Raw genomic sequence first — 24,994 nt, 5'->3', positions numbered from 1 at the left:
TAACTCGTATTATTCAGTCATTGACTGCATTATATCCAAGTACTGTCTTTGCTTTCCTTCTTTGTTTTTCATGGCCTGGGTGATAAATAGATCTTTTGACTAAAGCAATCCAATTCTTGTCCATTTTAACTCACTGATGCTTAGGATTTTAGTGTGTACTCTGTGTTGAGCTTTTCCATGTTCATGCTTTTTACATTCCATATTCTCACTGAAATTCTGTCTGTACAATTTTGGATTTTCCTTTCTTGTGTGGCAACATCTACAACTAGATAATAAAGAAATTATGTTTGTTGTTTTCACTAAATCATTCGTGTATTTCTAGCATCTAACTATATTGCTGCTCCCTGGCATAGATACTTGTTTTAGCTAGGTATCTGAGATGACTTCTACATCTTAGATTTTTGTTTAAATCTCATATTCAAAACATATTTTTTTCTAAGTAGATATTCACCATTTTTATTCATTATGATATCCTGAAAGGATGTCCCTTTTGTATATTCTCTCACCCTCCATTCATGCTACCCAAAATATATATTCTCCTCCAGTTCCCCTTGGTTCCAAGTATTCACTGGTACATAAGTTGGAGTTATTACAAATTTATGGATCCGTGTTTTATATACATCTTCAATAACCCAGATGGTGCTAGTCCCTTTAATTCATAATTAAATCCATCTTTATCAACTCCACAAGTTCACACAGATTACTCAAAAATATATCATTTCCATTTTTGTTAAGACATAACAATATACCTATTTTTCATTCTTTTCATTTATTAATTCATGCTCTTTACAGTTTACTCCTTAATTCCAAGTTGCAGTTCATCCCCTTCATAGTTATTGGACAATCTAGGATGCTTTATAATGAGATAGAATAAGACTAAATCAACTGTATTAATTGTGCCCATGTCATATTTTATTTTTATTTTTTAAATTTTATTTGTCAAACATGTACAAGATAACAAGTATAGGTATGAACATAAACATGACCAAAGGAAGTAAATACAGATAAATGGGGACAGTAAGACAGGGACCGTAGGCACGCTGGTACGCTTTAAGGACCTCTTAAGAATGGGGTGAGGTCCACAGTAGACAGTTTGAGATTGAAGCTGTGAGGGTTTGAGGCTGTATCAATGGAGTCGGATAGAGCATGCACCATTTTCTGCATAATACTTCAGTCATATTGACCAAAACATACATGCCAGAAGTGCAACCAGATTCTAGGTTTACTCCAATGCAAGGTAAGAGCTGTAATCTAGATACTGCCTTGCAAGTCATTTAGTCATTGCTTATAACAGGGAGTTATAAGCATGGGTATGCTTTGATTTTGTCCATCTAAGCATAAGGCAAGCCATTGATTTCCCCCCCCCAATGTTTATCTTCTACTGAATGAACTTAACCTAATTGAACACAAAATTGGAATGGGAATATGGGAATGATTCAGGTCCTGCATTTAAAAAGAGTGTAGTTTGAAGCAATTAGGTCAGATTGGTAAATTAAACTCCTATAGAAATCATTGTCCATCCAGAAAGATCTACTTCAGACACGAAATTCTAATTTTCTAGCACAATATGATCCTGTTTTCTGGGCGCAGTAAATAATGTACACAGTAAAATCATTTTAGTATAATATTATATCTTATTCTTTAATCAAGAGATTCATTATAATATCCTGTCAATTGACATTTGAAAGATCGTTTTAATCCTTTGTTAGCATTTGCCATTAGAAATGCCATTCTAAACACGCTTAACCTGAGAATTAGTTCAGTTAAGAACAGTAAAACTGATTTCTGAGTAAGAATTTATTTTAACATTATTGCATTAAAACAGAAATCATCTTGGTCTTTTGAATGAGAATAACTGCATTCAATACGTTAATTCCAAATTAAAATTTCTTAAGAAACAAAAGGATCATAGGAATATGTCCTTATACAAATTTTCTTGTGGCTGAACAAAATGGAGGGCTACCCATTCCAGAATTCATTTTTTTCTTAATATGCTGTGTTGAAATTGTGTTCATTAGCTAATCATCCCAGGGGCAGCACTTACCTCAACAAAGGCTTATCCAGTTGAGAAATTCCACAACAAATCATAGAATGATAACATTCCTAGGCTTCACCTGACCTTTGTTTTTACGCCATAAACAGCAAAGCCCCAGCACCGTTTTTAGACTGGCTATGAAAATACTTAGATTAATATGTTGTGAATTAATGTTTCTGACTACCATCCTTACTGTATTTTAAAGGCTTTCCAACATTATGATATTATTTCTGGCAGTACTTCACCAAAAAACACTAGACAGCTATCACTCCTAACATCCAGCTGGTAGTCTTTGTAAAAGAAATTTCTCTCCAGTCTTATGCTGCAATTTTCACTGCGAAACTTCATCATGTTTTGTTTTTTTAGTTATTTTTTTAAATTCGATGTTTCAGTTTTTGCTTTGATTTGGAGGAGGCGAACAGTTTAGGTAAGCATGCACATCTTCTATCTCGTTGTATTCTTTTTTGAACCATTAATTCAGTACATCATTCTAAGACTAAGCAACTTTTGATCCATTGGAAGAGAGGAACTATCGCTCAGAGAGAATGCTGCACAGCTGATCCTGAGAGAATTTATTCTGGATTCAATCTAAATTTATTTCACTAGAGAAATTAAATCTAGTCTAGGTTTAATTATTCTATGAGTTCCATTTCTTTTGTAAGCATATCACATTGGATAGGAATTTGTACTGTTAAATATAATTCACATTTAATCACCAATTGTATATGGAGGAGAAAGGCACCAGTTTTTCCACAAAGTTACTGTACGCTAAACCAGGCAGCTTTTTATCCTTTAGAATGTCATTATTTCACCTCATTTGTAGTAAGAAACCTCATCAAAACATTGCATATTTCAGTGACACATAGAACTGAAAGTTATATATTAATTTTCAGATTAACTGTAAAATGGTTAGTAGCCTTTCAAAAAGAACAGGATGGTGCGTAGATTGTGAATTATTTTATTGAAGTTTGATTCAATTTTCCAACTGTGGGCATAACTAAAAATGTTTGGTGCATTATTCTTGGTTTCTTCATGAAGTTTCAGTAAGTTTTATTTGCAGAATTAGATGATCAGCAAAACATTTATTTTGCCTTTATTTTTGTATTGTATCAGCCTTGTCTATGCTTGCACAAATGTTAGTAAATACATTTTGCTTTATAATGGATCTTTCATGTTTAATCTGGGAAATTTTCCTTAACAATTTGCCAAATGGTTGTGCCTTTTAAAAAGCAAGAAAAAATGACCACAATATTGAGATGCTTATATTACAGGACAGCAAATTTACTTTGACTCCCAATACACTACAGTTTCAAACTTCGGTAGAAATACAGGAAATTGTGCACAAAGCAAAATCTCCTGTTTAAATCTCAATAAAATGAATAGCGACTGGATCTCCATGACTGCCACTGGTCTTTTCAGGAATGTTCCAAATATACTGTGTTTGTGTAGTATTTGCTCCCCAAATCAGTACTATATCCAAAGTTAATTGAAATAATAAACTTATTATTTATAACACTGTAGGAAAAATAAAAAACATTTTATAAAGAAAGAACATTAAGCGTACCTTTGAGGAAGGGTGAAATAGTTCATGCAGTTATATGTGCTATTACCCCTCTAAATATGTTGGGCTATAATTCTTACTATGTTGATCAAAAATAAAGGAGGTCTGGAGAATACTATACTCTAGCTCAGTGATCCCCAACCTTTCTTATGCCGTGGCCCGGTATCCCCAACCTTTTTTATGGCGCGGCCCAGTACTGGCATCAGCTGGGCGCCGCCATCTTTTTGATGAAAAAGTGCTTCCGGTGACCTCACCGGAAGCACTTTTTCATCAAAAAGATGGCAGCGCCAGCGCTTCGTGAGCTTTTCCGGGTAGAAATGGCTTTCTACCCAGAAAAGCTCACCGAGCGCAGCGCCGCCATCTTTTTGATGAAAAAGTGCTTTCGGTGAGCTTTCTACCCGGAAAAGCTCACCGGAAGCACTTTTTCATCAAAAAGATGGCGGCGCCAGCAAACCAGCGGCCCGGTAGGACTTGTTCCACGGACCGGTACCGGTCCGCGGACCGGTGGTTGGGGACCCCTGCTCTAGCTGAAAGTTGTCAAGGCTCTTAGTGAGAAAAGCATCAAAGATTTGCTTCACTTGTTCTTCAGGCAACTTGTTGAACTGGAAATCTGAAAATCCCAACCTAAATATAGTTACTATTTTGAGATAATAAACTTGAAAAAATATGGATAAATAGCCAAGAAACAGGACAGGAGCTAATGTGATTTGGTATCCTGTTCCAAATTTTATATTTGTGAAGACAGGGGTTTCACAGGTTTTTTTATTGGTCCTACCCACCCTTATTGGGGTTTAAGAAATATTAAATCCACTGGGATATTAAATTTTACAAATACTTAATATCAACAGGCCAAAATATTTTAAAATAACAAAATAAACCTTCTGACACATAATCTTAAGCATTTCTTAAAATGTGAAAGTAAGACCCACTATTCTTGGACCTACTTCAAGATAAATTAGCATAAATTGCAGCAATTATGTATTGCAATCCCTATTTTGACAGATGGAATTCTGAACCTGGACATTTATTTTGTAAATGTCAGAGTGATTATGTTTATTATAGTCCAGTTAAAATATATTAAAAAGTAAATCTGTTAGAATTATTTCTGCTTCCTTTCTGGATTAGAAAAATATTAAATGGGTGACAGTTTTGAACTGTTAGGCTTTCCCAGATTCTGTATTCTACTTATGTTCAGCCTAGTTATAGCTGTCTACTTTTTTCTGTAGTGTGTTGGGATTCTGCTAGAATGTTAGTATCTACATAGAGGATAGGGAAGTTGATAGGGAAACATTCATTCAGGCCTGTGCTGAAATGGAAGAAAAATGAACCAATAGAGAAAGAATGGGAACAGTGGGAACTATTATTCGCATTCAGAGTCTGAGTTTAAGATAACTTTTGATCTAAAAGATAAAAATAAAAACATAAGTGCAATAAGTGTACTTTGAAATTTAAAGCTGTGAAAGGTTAAAGAAATCAACCTCATTCCTTCCAGATTGTTTTTTTCCTTTTGTTTTCTGTGATTAAAGTGGCAGTGATCAATATTATTTAGGGTCATTCTCTCCCGGCTTTGAGGAGAGTTCATACATTCATGACAACCAAACTCTGGCTCACCCATAATCCTTGCTTTTTACTTTTTTTTATAAAATCTGTTTCTGTATGACAGCACCTATCGTCCCAAATAACTGCTATATGCTAAAGCTGGTGTTGCCTGTTGGTTGTCAAGAATGTGCTGAACACCCAATTTTTACAGAATAAAATTGAGCATATTGTATTCCTAAATAGTGTTGCTCTATATTCAGTACAGAGCATATGAGGTTATATTGTGACTGAATTACGTAGTCATTGAGACTGAGCACTAGAGGCCCAACTACTGGACTGCAATAGCCCTTCTGGCCTAAATAGAGGAAGTTTGCTTTTCTAACCAGCACCTCTTTGGGCTATTAGGGACCAGTGATGGGTAAAAAGATAGTTTCTAAGCAGCTGAAAACCATAAATTCTCCGATTTTCTGTTGTCTCTGGAATACAAAAAGGCTTTATCTTCTTTACACTATTTTCTTAAAAGAATTTATATAAAAACTGTTAAGTGCTTGATTATGTCGGTTGACCTTTCCCCCTTTTCAACTGTGCTGCTTCTCTTCAATTAGGTAGGGAAATTGCACTAACTGGGTGGTGAGAGCATCACTGGAGAATTTCATTCCAATGACTTCTTACCACTTGCACTAAGTGTTCTCTCTCTGTGTTAATCATCACTTCAGGGATTTGCAGTCATGGAAAACAGAGTTGTTCATGATTAGGACTGTTGTATTGATAGGAAATGTCTATACAGGAGTGTAGAGATGTTATAGATACTAAGTTCTTTCCATAGGCTTTCTCTTACAACCTTTAAAGTGATGAACAAGAACCTTTGTGTAGAATTTGTCCAGCTTAAAATACTGTAAAGTTAGATCCTATGGAAGTGACTGCAAAGATCAACCAAAAAAAAATGTTGAACAAGGTTATTCTAACAAGTTACTGAAAAGGAGAAATGTGTTTAATTAGTGCAGTGAAAATTTATCTCAACATTGTATTACTTCAAAAAAATTTCCACCACAATGTTTCATCCTCCCAAACTGCAATTTTGACTCTTTTCCTCTTGAAGAGACAATATTCGGGTGTTTTTTTTTTTAAGTAACAGTTAAAAACCATGTTTATGAGGACTGCACTTATTTTTAATTCACAGGGAAATATATTTTCAGCTTTGTTTTATTGATCACTGCAGCGTTTTCCCATCACCCAGCCTTTCCTTTTCTCCAGTTGTTGACTGTAAAAGCTTATACAGATTTCAGTTGTTAGAATCCTCTAGCGTAAATTCCTTTCATTTGTATTTTGAGCTTTTTTCTCTCATGTAAATTTGTACAGTGGGAAATATTGTCCAGTTTGGTTCAGCGAGCATGGAGACATACAATTAAAAAAAATGACAGCTGAAAATTAAGACTGAAGAATTATTTGTGTAAAGTTATTTAAAGAACTCTGTATTATATAAAAGGTTAAAAGTTATATGTATTTGATGTGAATACTGCTATAATAAAGATTGACTGCATGGAGAACACTTTGCATGAAATCATATAATTAATATAAAAGAATTTGCAACTACATTTAGATGAATCTCTGAGTACATTTAAATAACTATTCAAACTACATTTGAACAAGACAGGCACAGTCTGACACAACTCCATTCTTGAGACAGATTCTAAATACTGATTCAAGTATTTTTTAAGTCTGCTTACTGCTATTAAATTTTTAAAAAATGTTGATGTTCCACATCTGACTAATTCCTAGTGTTATTAGGAAAATAAATAGGTTGAAACAAAATACAAGGTGAAACAAGATGGTGAAATATGCCCCTACAAGTGGGAAATAAGAAATAGCACTGCAGACATTTCTGGTGTAGTTCAATTTTAATGTTATATTCCTTATTTTGCAACAGTAGATCTTAATGCTTTCTTACTAAGCAAAGTATCCTATTTTAAGAGCCACTTTGAAATCACATGTTTATTATTCATCATCTGGAGGAATTCCTAGCTCTTCATCTGTCCACAAAGAAGGATCTGGGAAAGGAAAGTGACCCTGTTAGGGAAAAATAGAAAGTTTAACATTTTAGGTTATTTTTCAAACAGAAAATTGTTTCACAGCCTTGAATCGAGCACTTCTGCAAGCAGACAAAATCAGATAGTCCTAGCTTTGGAGCATCGCTATAATCCAAAAATACTTCAAAGATCCATAAAAGCTTGTATACAGCTTTGTTCCCCTTCCAAATACAGCCTCCCAACCAAAGTTGGGTTTTTTAGAACTCCTGTCAAAAGATCACTCAGTATGACAAAATTGGCGTCTTGAGGAAAAAAGTCTAAATCTATTTTGCATTCCAATTTTAGGGTGCCTAAATAATCTTAAAAAGCCATATTCAGCATTGTTAGGATAAGCATAACAATTCTCCAACTTGTGTTTCAGTAGCAGTTCTCTCATTAAGATGTGGTCTTGTTTAGTCAGTCTTGGTCTGAACAAACTACATTACATAAAGTCTGTGGAATGGGATTATTGGCCGATTCCAATTAGTATTGCAAGTGTCTAAAAACTAGGATTGCAACGATTATTTAAATGTTCAAGTCTGAATGCTATCTGCTGAATTCTCCCATTAATAAAAATTAGCAAACACAATCCAAGCCATAAGTAAGGAACACCAGAGAAGAAGCTAGAAGCCATCACTGTAGGAGGAGGAATAAAACAAAATACTAGCTGGTATGGGGATAACAATAAGAAGACATGGCGTGCAAGACTTGAAAACAAACTTTGTCCACGCTTTGGTATTTCACAAATTCCCAGAGAAAGAAGCAAGAAATATCCATATATAATCAAGGAAAAGATTTTTCCTAAATCTAACACTGTTAGTAATAAGATATGCAGGAAAAAGGAATCTTATGTGCGTAAACCAATAAATTGCTTGTGTGCCATCTCTTAAGAGAATGCCCTGCAACTACAAAACTCTTCAGCTGATTGGGATTTTTTTTTCTGTATACTTCAGGTCACTGTTTCTTATACTCTTGTGTGTACATAAGTGATCCCCATTTAATGACCACTCACTCGGTGACCATTCAAGCTTAAGATGGCATTGAACATGTAGTGATGACTGGACCTCATACAGGTAGTCCTTGAGTGTTGTTGACTTACAACAGTTCATTTAGTGACCAATTACAACAGCACTGGGGAAAAGTGACTTATGACCGTTTTTTACACTTACAACTATTGCAGCATCCCCATGGTCATGTGATCAAAATTTGAATGCTTGGCAACAGATTCACATTTATGACAGTTGCAGTGTCCAGCGTAAGTGACCTGGACCTTTTGTGACTTTCTTATAAGCAAAGTGAATGGGGAAGCCAAATTCACTTAACCATGTTACCAACATGTCAGTTAAAACAAACTTTGTTTGTTGTAGAATTTTTGACAACAGAATTGTCAAAAAAGACAATCCTTGCTGACGCTGATGAGACTTGAATATAAAGATGGTCTAAATTGGGGTAAACTTCACTAGAAAATTGTCTTTAATGCCCCAAAAATCCTCCTAAGAACGACTGTTAGTGAGGAATATATCAGGTTACATTGGAGGTGCATAGGGATGATTATTAGCTTGATGCTCCAGACAAGGTTAAATAGATAACATGTTGCATTAAGTGAACTCCTAGTCTGAGCAGCAGGATTCTACAAAGCTCTTGCATCTTGAGAGATAGAACATGCTCCTGTGGTTCATATGTATTAAAATAAACATGTGACACAAGTAAAATAGAATGGCTTTTCACCCAAGTATTATATTACAATATTTTCTGTGTTAAGAAAGCTATTGCTTTAGATGCTTTAGAGCCATTCTAAGAGCTCTTACCAGCACTTCATCTGAGTCATGCCAGAAGCGCCACAAAATCCAGAACCACATGAGGCCAGGGGTTGCTTCACCAAGGACTACTGCGAACAGTGGTGGTGGTACAAATTGGCGGTAGTGAGTATCAACGTGTACACCTTCACTTGCCCTACAAGACAAATATAAAGTTACTTCTTTGTGCAAACCAAGATGTTTCTTCTACTTTGTGGCTGCCCTGGATGCATAACGAGGTCTAAATGTATATTTCCCTCCATAACTTTGGCAGAGAAACAATCTGACATCCAAAACATTTATGCCTTTTAATATTCATTAATTGATGCATTTGTGTGTGTGTATGCGCGCCTTCAAATCCAACTTTGATTCCTGCCAACTGCCTGGACTAGTTCCTGAAGGGTTTTTTGACAAGGTTTTTCAGAAATGCCTTGCCATTGTCAGCTCTAAAACATGAAGACTAAAACTTATGAAGGGTTGCAGGATTTGGGTTTGGCTAGTCTACAGAAAATAAAAACTAGGGGTGACATGATAGCAGTATTTCAATATTTGAGGGGCTGCCACAAAGAAGAGATTAAAAATTATTCTCCAAAGCATCAGAGTGCAGGACAACAAACAAAGGTTGGAAACTAATCAAGGAGAGAAGAAACCTGGACTTAAGGAGAAACTTCCTAATAGTGAAAACAATTAATCAGTAGAAGGTCTTGCCTTCAGAAATTGGGGTGCTTCATCACTGGAGGTTAAGAGACTGGACAACCACTTGTCTGAAATGGTATAAGGTCTGCTTGAGCAAGGGACTGGACGAGAAGACCTCAAAGGTCCCTTCCAGCTCTATTCTAGTTATTATTTATTTATTGAATTTATATTGCCACCTATTCGCCTATGGCAACTGTAAGGTGGCTTACAGAACATAAAACATTTAAAACAATAAAACTAATAAAAAGAATCAAATAAATTAAATTAATATAGTACTACTCCTATTCCTAAGCTCTAAGTGACTGGCATGGTCAACCAACTGGCTTTGTGTCTAAGGCAGGACTAAAACTTTTGGTCCCCCAGTTTCTAGCCTGTTGCTTTAACCATGCACAAAACTGGTGTTCTCCTCTTTTAATACAAACAGTTTTTTCAAGGGGAGTAAACCAGGTCCCCTGCTTTCCAAGTTTACCATCTACAATACATTTCTGAAATCCCTACTCTGGCTTTTTCCTTCCCCATCAGAAATGTTAAAAATTAATCCCTTCAAATGCTTACAAGAAACAAAAGAAGAATCCATGAAGCAGCACACTGATCTCTACTGTCATTGTGTTTTTCTTTTTTCAACAATAACCCTAGGCCTAGTTTATATGTATTTCTTTTAATGTATTTCAAATAATTTATTTATTTGAAATTATTAACACTCATCTCCCCTTTTCAACAAAACTGGGCCCATAGGTATTTAGAGTTGCTTCAATGAAACGGGCAGGGTAGAAGTTGAATAAATGTATTTGAATATATTAGCTGCCCAATTACAACAGGGCAGCATCTCCTTAGCATTCTTAGCAATTAAAAAAAAGTAGCAAGATGTTTTGAAAGTGGGAAACAAGATATTTAAAATATGGGGGTGGAGAATGGGAATGATAGCAACGTCACTGGTATTTTGATCCTGGGGAAAACCTCGAGGACTTTTCTCAAAATTATAGGGACGGTCACGTTAGTCTATTATGAAGACCAAAAAAAAAATCAGGTAAGAGTCCAGTAGCAGCTTGCCCAGCGAGCTCTTTTTATTAAAAGGCATTAAGTTTTTTTTAATAGAAAGTTTTAAAGATGCCTTTTAACATTCCTTAATGAAAGCCACGACATTTTATGCCATTTTTTATATGCCTTAGTAGTGAATTGCGAATCTGCCTTAAAAGCTTATGCAGGGTTAGGGTTAGGGAAAGGGCAGCTCAGGCGCCCTGCATCGGATCCACCTCCGCGTTCAAGCCCCCGAGCAACTGACGGCCGGGCCCCAGCCTTTCCCCTTTTCTCACCTTGGCCCAACCCCAAACTGCCCCACTCACCGCCGCACTCCAGGGCGCGGGCTTAGCTTGCCTCCGGGGCGAACCAGTCGACTCAGCAAGCTCAGGCCTCCCGTCGCTCGGCACAGAGGCCCGGCCATCCCGGAGGCCGCCGAGACCTCCTACTGCCGCCAAGGTTACTTTACGGCGGCCAGGTTGCCGGAAGCTCCCGGTAACCCTCGCTCTGATTGGCTGGAAGGACTGCCCGTCTTTAGCGCGCGCTCCAATGGGAGTCCCGGAACAGAGAAGGGAAGGTTTTCCTCTGACGGAACTGGGCGCGGGGTCTTTTCGAGCCTGGCCCAGGAAAAAGAGGTTACCCCCCCCCCCTCCCGCTGGAGGGAGCAGGGGAACTAAGTGATAGAAAGTAAAGCAAATTTTTTTCCAAGTTGGCCTTGGATCCCTGGAACTGCACGGATACAAAACTCCATTGAAGTCTACACCGGAGCTCAAGTCGTTTTACTGTAAATAAAATTTTAAAAGCCACCTCCGATCATTTTTTTTTTAAATAAAATTTAAAGCGCGCCGAAAGAGGTCTTCTCCACGAAAACCAAATTGCCAACCAACAACAAAACTACCAACCCGAGCTACTAATATTCGAAGGCATTTCAATACGATTTCAATCTAGCCCTAGAACTTCCTCCCATCCCACCATTAACCCGGTCCTGGATTCGGCTTTGCTTTTCTGGGGATCCGTCGAGAGGCTGGTTCTGCAGCGGGGCGGGACGTGTTGCAAAACATGCAGCGGGTTGTCCTCCCCAGCAGAGGCGCTAGAAATGGTTTAGTAGTCCGCGGTGCCAGGCGGTTGCTAGGCAGCGAGGTTGTGATTTGGATTCCGGTGAGTTGGGAGAGAGACAGGCAAAGCAAAGGGGTGACCGAGAACAGCAGCCTACAAGAAGGTGAGAAGCATTAAATGTGCCATGTGCAAATATGATGGGTGAACAGTAAGCACAGTAGAACAAGATACCGGTTTGTTTCTTCGAAATAAAAAGATACAGATATAGGTATATAATCGTTATGGATAGGGAAACTTTCCAGTAGCTTCTTTTAAGTGATAGTATCATTTGCTATTGTATTGTATTGTATTGTATTGTATTGTACTGTACTGTACTGTATTGTATTGTATTGTATTGTACTGTACTGTACTGCATTGCATTTTACTTAGTCAGTCAATCAGTCAGTCGGTTATTCTGGAGGATGAAACATGGTGAACGGTTGCAGGAACCAGGGATGGCTAGTCTAAGAGAAAGACTAGGAGTGACTTGAGAGCAGAGTCTTTCAAGATCTGAGGAGCTGTCACAGGCAGAAGGGGGTGGACCTATTCTCCAAAACACCTGAGTGCAAGACAAGAAGTAACAGATGGAAAATTATCTAGGAGAGAACATAGAACTAAGGAGAAATATTTTGACGGTGAGAACAATGAATCAATGGGTGCTCTGTCACTGGAGGTTTTGAAGAAAAGAGGGACATCCATTTGTCCAGAATGGTTTGGGGTCTCCTGCTTGAGCAGGGAGGTGGAGTAGAAGACTTCCAAAGTCCCTTCCAATTCTGTTATACTGTCTTAGTTAGTTAGTGTCATGCCCCTGATGGAGACTGACTCTGAGGAAAAGGAGGAACAGCCGATAGGGAGTGGAAGTGTGGCTCCGGAGGTTGTGGAGGAGGCTGGGAAAGGGCAGAGGCTGGCTGGGCAATCAGAGGACCCAGGCCCATCCCCTATCCATCCTAGGGCACGCAGGGAGGATAAGGGAGAGATGTGGTCTACTCAGGAGGAGAGGGCCTTGATCCTCTTCATGGGCTGCAGCTGTGACAATAAGAGGATGGAAATGCGAACAGGCCAATGCTGGAAACAAAGCGTGGAAATATCTCTAGTTTATGTTTCCTCTCTGAGTTTAGCGTCCTTCCCAGTGTGTGTCCTGATATCTGTGGACGTCTTCCAGCCCTTATCTTGCCTGGTTTGTGTTGTCTTTTACTCTTTATAATTTAAACTGCATTTCCTCCTTCTTGTAACTGCTTGTGTGGGAGTTTTTTGTCTTCAATCAAGGATATTTGGAGCTTGGAAGCAAAGTGATGGAATAAAAGGGGATTTACCTGTTTTTTGTGACTGTGTTTATTTTATACCCCATCCTGGGTATAAACACACTTAGTATGTTTGTATATTCTGAAATGATTTTTGGTGGATTTTAAAAAATTAATCTCTATTTTATCTTTAAATGGAAGTTACTTTGTATAATCTACTTATAGGCCCTCATTTCCCTGTGGAAGAAATGGTCATGGATTATGGTGTTGGTAGCACCCAGGACCAGTGAAGATTATTTCACAGTGATTTTAAAAGCATCCAGCCAGGTGCTTTTAGAAGCTTTAAAACAAGACACAATAATGAAAGATGCCTCTTTGCTATTGACACACAGCAGTCCTGTCCCTGATTCTAAGGCTCCACTTATTTGATTGATGGTTATTGACTGATGAATGGAGCAGTCCTAACAGAGAGAATCAAGTGACAGATCCAAAAACAGCCCGTGAGCTTCTGCTGCTCAGGATAAGAATTTCCAAACACAAGGAAATTAATTATAATAGTTTCAGAGAATGTGTAGAGGTGCACAGACCTGGTCTCCCTCCCAGCAGATTCAAGGCTGACTTCATCCATGGTTCAGCATGGATGAAGAAGCTTTATTTCTATGCCGCATGAATACACCAGACTTAAACCAATATAATTCTGTTCTTGCTCCCCGACTTGAAAATACATCAGTACATAAAATCTTACTGTCTTGTGGCAATAAATTTCAAGTTTATTTTATCATTCCATGTTTCCATAATTTACATAGATGAATTCAAAAGAGACAATTTTTTATCACTATTGGTATTACAAGTTACCTTACTTTATGGGTATTCGAAATGATTTACAGGAATTCTCTTTTTTGGAAGAAGAAGGAAAAATGCATGTGAATGCTATTTAAATTTTTAGTGAAACTATTAGGGGAAATAGGGAGAATTTACAATAATATAAATACGCAGGAAATTTAAGATAATTAAGAGTAATGGGTTAGATTTAATCTTAAATTGAGCAGAGAGAAATGAGTAGAATCTAAGTTACATTTATAATAAATTCTATGAATTTCAACAGAACTTGAGTAAGCCTGGATTCATCCCATTCTTGGAAGCAAAAACATTGTGCAAATATTTGAAAAATTATTGAAGTGTTTACATATTTATACATTTGTCATTAACTTTTATTTTCTGTAATTAATGTTTGTGATGTAGGATGCCTCATCTCTGTCACACTACTGTACCATTATTGGCTGGCATTCATGAACATAATGTGGTTTTTGTCATATATACTTCAGAATGCAATCCTTGCAATCCATGTATCATGAAAGAACTTCTTATAAGAACTCTATATTCACTGGGTAGCAGACTAATGGATTCCATGTTCAATATCATCTGGTGTTCCAGCAAGGTAATGTAAAAGTTATGAAGTGGAACAAAATAGCTCTTTCATTCTAGAGCAGGGGTCCCCAACCCCTAGGCTACAGATCACTACTGGGCCTTGAGTCATTCACAACCGGGCCACAGAACATGCACGCACATCCCCACTTGCTCAAGAAGTTTGGGGAATGCATGTGTGTGGCTGTTACCGCTCGTGCATAACTATCCCCTCTCTTCTTCCTTGGTCCACAAGGATGGAAAGGATGAGGAACTCTGCTCTAATGCTATTTTTCAATGTATTTAAGAAGAACAGATTGATAAGGTGGGCTGAAAATCTCAACCCCTCCTAAGTATGCCAATGTGCTGCAAATTCATTGGCAACATCCATTTTCCTCTCCCGGTTCATGGAGACCTAATTCTAACCCTAAGCGGGTTTACCCTCCAATGGGATTTTGCCATGTATATAACATGAACTGGTAGAAAAAGTGTGCTGAAAAACTGAGCGCCCTCCTAAGCATACTGATGTGCTGTGAATTCATTTGCTACATAACTGTTACTCTAAGTGGGTTTATACTGCAATAGTAATAGCATTTAGACTTATATACCACTTCACAGTGCTTTACAGCCATTTACTGAGTCAGCATATTGTCCCCAACAATCTTGATCCTCATTTTACCGATCTCAGAAGGATGGAAGGCTGAGTCAAACTTGATCCTAGTGAGATTCGAACTGCCAAATTGCAGGCAGCTGGCAGTCAGCAGAAGTAGCCTGCAGTACTGCATTCTAACTGCTGCGCCACTACGGCTCTGGTTAGGGCCGGGGGGGTCGCTTAAAAATATGTTCAAAATATAACAACATTTTATTCAAGGGTGTAATGTTTGAAAGATGCAACTTTGCAATAGCATTTCTGTTTTGATCCATTGAAGAGGCAACTAATTTCTTCTCCAGGTATTCAAGTGGCAGAATGAATTGGTAGAATGTTCCCTCACCAACATCATGGATGCAGCTTCTTGGATCAGAACTCTGCAGATGAATAGCAAGGGAAAAGCCAATGCCTGGAATGCCATTGAAGAAGCAATAGAAAATCCCAGCTGCCAAGCAATATATCTGTTCACCAGTGGATTGGCTGAAGGCTCTGTGGAAGAAATCTGTAGCCACCTTAAAGACACAAAACAATCGTGTCCAGTGCATATTGTGCAATTGATAGAAAATAGAGACAGCAATAAAATTAGCGGTCAAAAGCTATTGGAGAAAGTAGCCAAGATGTCTGGTGGTACTCTCCAAGCAATTGATGGAGCTTCCTGTGAGGTAAAAAGATAAGGGGGTGGTCATTCTGAATCAGATGACTTGATTTGGGGGAACTGTGATAACTATTGTGACTCTTTGATTAGGGAAAGAAAAGTAGTCTGACTTGTTAAACTCCATTCATTTGATAACATTAAAATTTAATCTGTTGAGTTAGTTCTACAAAGGTTCGTTGTTGTTTTTTCTTTCCTTGACTTATTTTGATGCTTTTCTGAACAAAAATAAAGAAGAAAAATAATCACTAAAATAGAAAATAAAATCATAATTAATGAAAAAAGGTAAAAGCTATAAAATTCATATTTAATTTAAAAAACAAATATAAAGATACTGTATGTATATTAAAAGATGGGAGGGAAAGAGGAGGACAAAAATGGTCATACCATAGGAAGCTCTGGTTGAAGGAATAATCTTATGAATCGTGATAGAAAATCCTTCATAAGCATCAGGGAGTCAAAGGAAAGCATTCAGACATATTGCAGAGAAGAATTGTCTTGCCATTCATAATATGAGCCTTTGATATTCTTAGTCACGAAGGAATGAACACATGAAATCAATTAGTTGGAAAGGACTCAAATACTGTGTAGTTTTACCAATCTCAGTTCCCAGAAGAATGCAAAATTATTGCTCTCTAATGTCTTCCATCCTTTTAGGATAAGACTGGTTGTAATTTAGGTTTTCATCATCCTGGTAACGTCAGCAATCATCTCGGCTTCCCTCCGCTGACGGATCATTGCACAAAACTGTAAGTTTAGTCACCAATGGATTTTAATGTTATTATTAATCATTTTACCAATGTTAGAATGGAGCCGTAAGTGCCAATAGGGTTGATACTTATTAGTAATCCATTTATATCAGTAATCCCAATTCTCTGGTGAGTGATCTTGCACTTTCTAATGCCTGTTGCTTTCCTCTGTGACAGGTTTCCTTTGGGTGCGTGGGCTCCAGATACTTGTAACACATGTCTAAGAAGTTCCATACAAGAGAATTTAGGGGACTGTACCACAAACAGCCATCATTTGCTGAGGGGGACACGAGTTCTTGCCAGAAAACAGACAGATGGCTATTACTATCTCAGTCACATTGTCCAAAAGGTGAAGGTAAACTGGTTTGCCCGAATTAGTATCTTTCACTAATCATCTCAATACATAATTGGTTTTCTGTTGAGGACCTATAGATGCTGCTCCATTGACTTCTTCCACTTTTTCCAGACATGATTATTTATTTGGCTTGTGTCTTATATAAGAGTACCATTTTATAGGTGTCTCTTTGAACCAGGGTGGTATGATTTTAAAAGGTGCTGGATTAGCCATTATTTTACAGCACAACTTTCTTCACAGGGCTGACACTATAGAAATCAAATTGGAAATGGGAGCTCTTGGGATAGCAACCTAATGAATAAAACACAGTGCATATCATAAAAGCTTTGGGGGACTGTATTTGTATTAAAGGCCAAGCTAGACAAAGCTTCTGCTACTACTGAGGAAGGTAAAAACAGGAAAGTTGCACATTTTCTCTTCCTCGAACTGCCATGAGCCATTCAAGAGAAATAATCTTTCTAGAAAAAGTCTATAGAGATACTCAGTCATCTAGGCCATGATTGTCCCAAAGGTGCTTTTTTCAGGAGACAACTGGAGTTTCTTGTTTTTTTTCTTTGAAGACATTTTGCTTCTCATCCAGGAAGCTTCTTCAGCTTTGACAGGATAGTGGGGAATGGAAGGATGTATACTCCTTGCAGACAGCTTGTCATTTGCATCCTTTTAGAGGGTCATTGAAGCACTTGGAGGTTTATCTGTGTCCTCAGGGTCACCTGAGTAGACAGGACACAGATAAACCCCCAAGTGCTTCAACAACAATGAAAAAACTACAGGATAAAGTTATTTGCTAAGGCTCAGGTGAAATGTCACCTACTCTGTTTACATTTCTTCAGTTTGATGGTTGGGCTGTGCAAACCACTTTAAGAATAATATACTATAAAGACATAAACTTAGTGTGTGTTTTGCTTTGAAACTGAAATATCATAAATATCTCTGTTTATATATTGGAGACTTGTGCTTCAAAATGAAGGTGGTCAGTATAAGATAATGCTATACAGGCTTAAGGGGCACGATGGCTCAATGGTTAGAAATGCTGGAAAGCTGAAAGCCCAGATTTGAGACCTGAGTGCCGCATGACAGGGTGAGCTCCCATTACTTGCCCCAGCTCCTACCCACCTAGCAGTTTGAAAGCATGAAAATGTAAGTAGATGAATAGGTACCACTTCAGCGGAAAGGTAGCAATGTTCTGTGTGCCTCAGCATATAGTCATGCTGGCCACATGACCATGGAAGCGTCTTTGGACAATGTTCACTCCCTTGGCTAAAAAAGGTGAGCATTGCTCCCCTAGAGTTGGACATGACTGGACAGGGGAAGCATTTACCTTTATACAGGTCTACAGGGTGGTATTTCTGGCTTCATTTCACAGAATTCCAATGAACATGTCCTAGTTGAGTTTGAAAGATGCCAGCGATCACGAAAAGGTAAGGCTCCATTTCGAAGACAAGAAACACCTCTCTATGACATCATCCATTATGATGATGCCAGGTGGCAGCCATTATCTGCAGGAGATGGGACCCTTGCTCCATGGGACAAGAACGGCAAACGATATGGCCCAGGCATCGTTCTCCAAGTAGCAGAAAGTTCAGATTATTCAGGTATGGCTAAATTTTGCCTTCTTTCCATTAAATACCCATTGCATTTTTTTAACAATCCATGACTACCCTTGCCTCCTTTCCAAAAGGGGAGGGGTATGCTTGAAAAAATAAATTAGCGGAAGGTAGGGAAATGGGACTGCAACTGCTACTTTCTTTCCTGTTACTTTTCCTCGCAGGCATCCAAAATGTATTCGGTTTACAAGAGCATTCAGAAAAGGACAGCGGTTACTTGGAATAAGTTTTATCAATGGTTACAAAAGAGAGGGGAAGGTCGGAACAAAAAATAGTTAGGATGAAACGGACCTAGACTGTGAATACTGTACCAATAATATGAATGTTAATGGTTTAGCAATATCTTTGTATGTATGGCCGAGAAATGCCAGAATGGTTGCACTTGTTGGATATTTATAGGTGTAAACAATAAAAATATATTTTAAAAAAGAAAGAAAAGGACAGTGGTGTTTCTTTGCAAATGTTATATGGATTTTAAAATAGCCAACTGTAGAATAGCTGACTTTTATTATTGTTGTTGTTGTTATTATTATTATTATTATTATTATTATTATTATTATTATTATTATTATTATTATTATTATATTATATTATTATTATTATATAATTTAATTATAAAGAAAATATATCCTTGGGTAGGAAATACCAATGATAAAATAATTACACTCTAAAATAGTGGTAGATAGTCACCAGGGCAAAAATACTCAGCCTGTTTCTTGTTGAGGAGAAGGGGTTGGCAAGTCAATGATTGAAACAGTTAACTTAAAACTTGTGAAAACTTAAACAATTCATTCTGAAAAAAAACCCTTCCCCCCAAATTGCCCATTGATTCTGGTGACACAATTTTGGGTAGGGGGAAAAAAAGGTTACAGTACAAGACAGCTGTCTCTCCCTTGTTGACTACCCCTGCTTTAAAAGAGTTCCACATGGAAAGCTGCCAACTGAGAGATGAATACACAGAGGAGTAATATCTACTGATAGGAGCGCCTGGAGGCCACCTCTAACTTAGTAACGAGACAGATGTTGTTTCCTTCTAAAATATGGCTCCGTGTTTCCCTTTACAGCTTTCCAACATAGCGAAGTGCTGATTAACTTCTGGAATGGCCGGACCAAGACAATATCAGCAGATGTTGCTGTGAGGATCTCTCTTCCGTTATATGAGCGCATTGTTCTTGAGCTTCAGATGCCATTGAGAGCCAGGCAGATGTTGGTGGAGCAGAATCCAGATTATCCTTCTGTTGTGCCACCTGGATACCGGGCTTCTGGAGCTTGCAGGCATAAGCATTTAACTTGGATGCCTTGGCCTCAGACTCAAAAAACCCATTGTAATGGAGTCTGCGGGAGCAATACCCATTTCCTTCCTTGGTCTTTCTGCTGCCCACTACAGAATCATAGTACATCTTCAACAAGTTCAACATGGGCAGATGATACTTGGATAGCAAAAGTCAGCTCATCAAAAGAGGAGCTGAGCAAGAAGTTAGAAGACCAACTTTCAATAGGCAGACCTCCCACTTTGGAAAGTGATAAGGATGCAAAAAGAGATTGCAGCAAACTAAAGAAGGAAACAAATTTAGCAGATGCCAAATCTTGGGAAGAGAATGAAACCAAAGTTGCAGAACCCAGTGAGGTACAAGATTATGTTGATTAGCTTATAGCTCGCTTCTCCGGCAAGAAGTCTCCCCACTTCCCCATTCCCCAAAGCAATTATAAGCTATTGCCAGATATTGTTAAAAAAAATTCCTAAGCTGAACATCTTAGGATAGTTAAGTATTTCCATCCTTATCAACTTTGCTATATTCAATGGGACTTTTTAATTTTTGATAGGATCAGAAAGTGATGGATTCAGAAGATACAACAAACAATACTGGAACCATGGTTGATATAACGACCAATGCAGGCAAATGGATGACTCAACAAAACCAGAAATGTGTGCAACTATATTGAAAAAGATGTGGGGAGTTTTGGTGACTTATTGATAGATATTGAAACTAACGTATCAGCATATTTTACTCTAATCTTTTGGACTCGTTCAGCTTTTTTCTGCCAATAATAAAGAGAAGGTCAGGAGATCTGTTGATGTCACTAATTATCAGAAGGGCTTCTATTGCCCTCTCTCAGGGGAACAATATTTCTGTGTATCTAGTATCGAGGCTCCAGGGATGCTAGCCTGAGCATCCCTTTGTCTTTGGATTTGTACACTTATAATGTTGCCATGGCTACATCACATATTGATGCAGATGTTTAGTTTAGTTTAGTTTCATTGCACCTCGTACAACGAAATCAAGCACCATCTTCAGTGCACATCATGACCATGAAAATAAACACAAATACACATCCTTCATACTGCACACATTGAATTGAAAACCCCCGACACCGCACCAACACTGCACTATACAGTAGAATTCAACAGAGCTACTGCCCTGAGATAGAAGCTGTTTTGCAGCCTACTTGTCATTGTTTTTATTATTCTGTACCGTCTGCCAGATGGTAATAGTTCAAAAAAAAGGGGTTCCCAGGATGAGATGGATCTTTGAGAATGTTTTGAACTTTCTTAAGGCAGTGGGAGCTATAAAGCTCTTCCAAAGAGGGGAGAGGGCAACCAATGATCTTCTGGGCAATGACGTTAACCCTCTGGAGTGCTGTCCTATGTGATACTTTTTGTACTCATTTTCTTTTCTGATGAATTATAAGATATGATTATCCCTGAGAAAAAGGTTATTGTTGAATCAGTGCTTAACCTCAATGTTTTTTAAGACACACCAAGGGAAGGATGTTTCATTAAAAACACAACACATTCAAGAATAACCAATACTGTAGAAGCACTCTCATTTTTTTAAAAAAAAGGGGAAACTACACTAAAGGGATTACTATAAGCAAGAGTGGGAGACACACAACCTTCAATTATCAACTAAATCCTGAGACAGCAAAACCAAAGGGGAGGAATACTGGTGGTTGTTACGAGAGTAATATCTGAGGAGTTTTTTCATCTCTTCAGAGACATCAATCGCATAAAAGGAGCGTACCTTAGACCAAGTAGACATCTATAGCTCCATGATGTTTCCCCTTTTCAGATCAATGTCTTCATATTATCTACACCATTATTGTTATTTACCTGTGCAATGAATATAATTATTTTCTATGTCAGTTTTTTTACAACCCAACTTGAGTGGATCTTCAACCCAGCTTTCCCAAAGAAATGCTTCTCAGAAAACTTACTTGGCCAACAATTCCAAACTCCAAGCAAAGCTTGACTGGGTGGACAAGTCACTGAAGAAAGATCGTGTAGCTATTGAATCTGTTTTGCACATGAGAAGGAGCTACAGTGCACCACCATCTGGACAGGTGAGAACACTCTTCCTTTCATCTATATATTGCAGGGAAGGGCAACTTTTGAAGACCACAATTGTGTAGAGTTCATTTATGAAATACTAGGCCTAAACTGTCTGAGGGACACCTCAGCTTTGCTTTGAGATGAAGACTAAGACTTGGAAAAACTTACCCTGCTATAAAAGGGTCTTTTTTTTTCAGAAATTACTGGAGAAGGAAGCCCCTTGGGATAGTCCCAGAGAAGTGGATGCCAACCCAGTTAAGATAGACTTCAAACGGCAGAAGTGGGAGCAGAGACAGCTTAGGAAAGAGCAACAACAACAGGAAATCCATCTCAAAAGAGAGATGCGGATTGAAAATAAGAGGTAATGGAGCAATGTAACTCCCAAATTGGGTAGAAGAGAATAAACTGAAGCTACATAAATCAGGGGTGTCAAACTCACAGCATCATGGTGGCGTCACGTGACATATCGGGACTTTTTCCCTTTGCTAAACTGGGTGTGGGCGTGGCCAGTGCATGACACATCCAGCCCGCAGGCCGGGAGTTTGACAGCCCTGACATAGATGTTCTGTGTCTTTTGTTTTCAGTTCTTGTGACATATTATGGGAGATAATATTCTTTACAAATAGTATTTTCTTTCTTCAGCCATAGAATGGGAGATTAAGTTCTACCTAAATCAAAAACTTGAGATCTCTTAGTCCTCATTGTAAAACTTGAAACAGTATTCATCACACATCATTCATTTGTTGGTAAAAATATATGAAAATGGAGAATTGTTAAAGGAATAGTAATCCGTTGTTTCAATTGCTGTCCATGAACAAGGTTACTATGGTTCCAATGGTGTTAGATTTGATCTGTTCCTATTTAGTATTTTCCTATGTATGCATGCTTTCCTGGGATTGCATGAATCTAGATCATGTGAAAAATTAAACATAATTATGTTCTCTGAAATGATCTCATGTGAGCCTAACACTACAAAGACTTGCAAACTTAAAATGGGAATTCAGGAGTAAAGTTTCGTAGCTCATTGTTTTATTTAGCATGCTAGGATGTGTTTATAAATAGGATCTATTTAAAAAACAAAACAAAAAAGCTAGCTCATTTCTTAAACAGGCAGCAATCTCTCCAGCGGACATTGCAAGGCTCACAAAGGCTTCAGGAGCAGAGTGACAGAGCTGAGCGGCATCTGGAGCAGCTCCGAGGGGCAAAGACAGAGAGAAGAAGGCAGGAATCCCATTTTCAGGAAGAAGAAGGAAAGAAAGAAAACCAAAGGAGAGAATTCTTAAAGGCACAGCACAAGCAGAGAGAGAAGCAGCTGGCAAAACATAATCGAATGATTGATGGTCAGGAAAAAAAGAGGCTGGTGAGGGCACAAGTCTGTTTTGTCTTTTCCAAAATTCTGAAAATTTTCTTCGGGCGGGGGGGGATAAATTAGGGACCAGGCATTATCAGGAACAGTTGCTACCTTCGCCAAAGAAAATGTAACTCTCTGCTCAGATAAATGTTATGATGTAAATATATGGAGAATCAGAGACATTCGTATAGATCAATCTGAGTGCATTTGAGGGCTCAGAAGTTGAAAGTGGAGTGGATTTGAAATGTTGGAAAGAAATTAAATGATATGAATATTTAAAGAAGTAAGTGGCTTTCTTAATTTCTAATCAGAAATTCTGCTCAGAACCCCATGCTTGGAAATGTTGAGGGTTAATTATTCAGAACTAAGCAAATTTTGTTTGTGTGTGTCTGTGTGTGTACCCACAGATGCACATATATACAACTACAAATATGTATATAAATATCTGTAAACTCTAATTCTCGTGACCTTTAACTGGGCAAAATGGTGCATCATAGGGCAACAATTTTTGAACCGAACTACCTAAATTAACCAATAGACTCATTTAAAGAATGCATCCAAAATCCAGGACCCATGACTCCCAAGGGATTGAAATCTGAGGCAGTTGTGGCTATTTCAATGCTACAAGCTGCTGCTGGAGTCACGTGATCTTCATTTTCAAAGTCCTGTGAGTTTCCCAGCCAGTCCGATAATCCCTGCTGGGGATAAATGACTTCCCTGCTGGGTAGGAAAGGGAAAAGAAAGGAGAAGGAAGGGAGGAACAGCGCGGCAAGCATAACCAAATTCCTGCTTAATTACTACTCCAAAGCGTACCTTATTACTGAAATTTGCTACTCTATATGTTCTAGCAGCATTTGAATTATTTGGAACGTTGAAGCAGCTTAGCCGATTTGGGATGAGTTGTCTTCTTCACCAGTTAAGCTTCCATGCTATGTTTTTTTCATTTATTTTTCTTTCAGTAATTTTTAAAAGATTTTTATCCTGCCCTTTTTATATACAAATCAATGTGGCAATCATACCAATATTCCTTCCTCTGTAGGGATTATGTGAGATTAGTTGGACTGAGAGAGAGAGGCTGGCTGAAGTCGCTCAATCAGCTTTCATGCCTAAAATAGGACTAGAATTCAGTCTCTTGGTTTCTAGCACCTTAACCATGCCTCTCATGAAATCACATTATTTTGCTAACAAGTTTGATGCAATAAAATGATTTTTGAAAAGATGTGATAGAAGAGCTGCAAGTATGTAGAATAATTAATCTTGTATCCTTACGATTTATATTGACTGTTTCCTAGTATGATTTGATTGCTTATTGTACCCTATGACTATCAAGTGTTGTACGAATGTATCTTTTCTTTTATGTATACTGAGAGTATTTGCACCAAGACAAATTCCTTGTGCGTCCAACCACACCTGGCCAATAAAGAATTCTATCTATCTATCTTAAATAATCTTGTGTTCTTTTCTGTAGGCACTTCTCAGGAACAGAAAAGAAGTCAGGCAAAAGAATGCAGAAATTGCCCTGAAGGAACAGATTGCAGAAAATAAGAAAAAGGAAGCTGTCAAATGCCAGTTGTCCCATAAGCGAGAGCAGGTTTTACAGAATAAAGAAAAGGAGATGCAGATGAAGAAAGGACTCCTACAGTATCTCAGGGAACATGATCTCTTATTGCTCCGTGCTTCTATGCTACCATAGAATAAACCAATTTCTGCAACTAAGGTACTAAAAGTGTTCACAGACAATGCATTGTGAAATAGTTCTGAGTCTGAAGCTGATGCTTAAGAACTGGAGAGGATGTATCAAATGATCATTGCTTTTCACCCCAATTTTAATTTTCTGGTTCATCTTAGTTATT

The 24,994-nt window shown here is 38.0% G+C and overlaps 2 protein-coding genes across 6 annotated transcripts; one reads left to right on the top strand and one right to left on the bottom strand.

Moving 5' to 3' along the window:
- Positions 1-7,014: 7,014 nt before the first annotated feature.
- Positions 7,015-11,736, bottom strand: NDUFB2 (NADH:ubiquinone oxidoreductase subunit B2). Its single transcript, XM_026695065.2, has 3 exons — positions 11,037-11,736; positions 9,010-9,154; positions 7,015-7,202 (listed from the first exon to the last, which is right to left on the bottom strand). Exons 1-3 carry the CDS (start codon positions 11,132-11,134, stop codon positions 7,131-7,133), a joined length of 315 nt encoding a protein of 104 aa, XP_026550850.1. The 5' UTR covers positions 11,135-11,736; the 3' UTR covers positions 7,015-7,130.
- LOC113430591 (uncharacterized) lies at positions 11,669-24,968 on the top strand. 5 transcript variants are annotated; one of them, XM_087968508.1, is made up of 12 exons: positions 11,674-11,929; positions 14,372-14,484; positions 15,402-15,761; positions 16,409-16,500; positions 16,678-16,849; positions 18,219-18,447; positions 19,524-20,086; positions 20,284-20,386; positions 21,605-21,801; positions 21,988-22,151; positions 22,901-23,150; positions 24,610-24,968. In XM_087968508.1, the coding sequence occupies exons 1-12, from the start codon at positions 11,770-11,772 to the stop codon at positions 24,832-24,834; spliced, it is 2,628 nt and encodes an 875-aa protein (XP_087824634.1). In that variant the 5' UTR covers positions 11,674-11,769; the 3' UTR covers positions 24,835-24,968. The 5 variants fall into 5 exon arrangements, with proteins under 5 accessions (XP_087824637.1, XP_087824636.1, XP_087824634.1 ...); XM_087968507.1 differs by having other exon boundaries at positions 16,678-16,855; XM_087968509.1 differs by having other exon boundaries at positions 11,811-11,929; positions 14,289-14,484; positions 16,678-16,855.
- The last annotated feature ends 26 nt before the right edge of the window (positions 24,969-24,994 follow it).

This window comes from Notechis scutatus, chromosome 6 (assembly GCF_049901735.1).
Source record: "Notechis scutatus isolate UNSWTSFEM ecotype Mainland chromosome 6, rNotScu1.2, whole genome shotgun sequence".
In the NCBI taxonomy this organism is placed as follows: Eukaryota; Metazoa; Chordata; class Lepidosauria; order Squamata; family Elapidae; genus Notechis; species Notechis scutatus.
The sequence above is the reverse complement of the archived record's forward strand: the minus strand, read 5'-3'. Positions and strand labels throughout refer to the sequence as shown.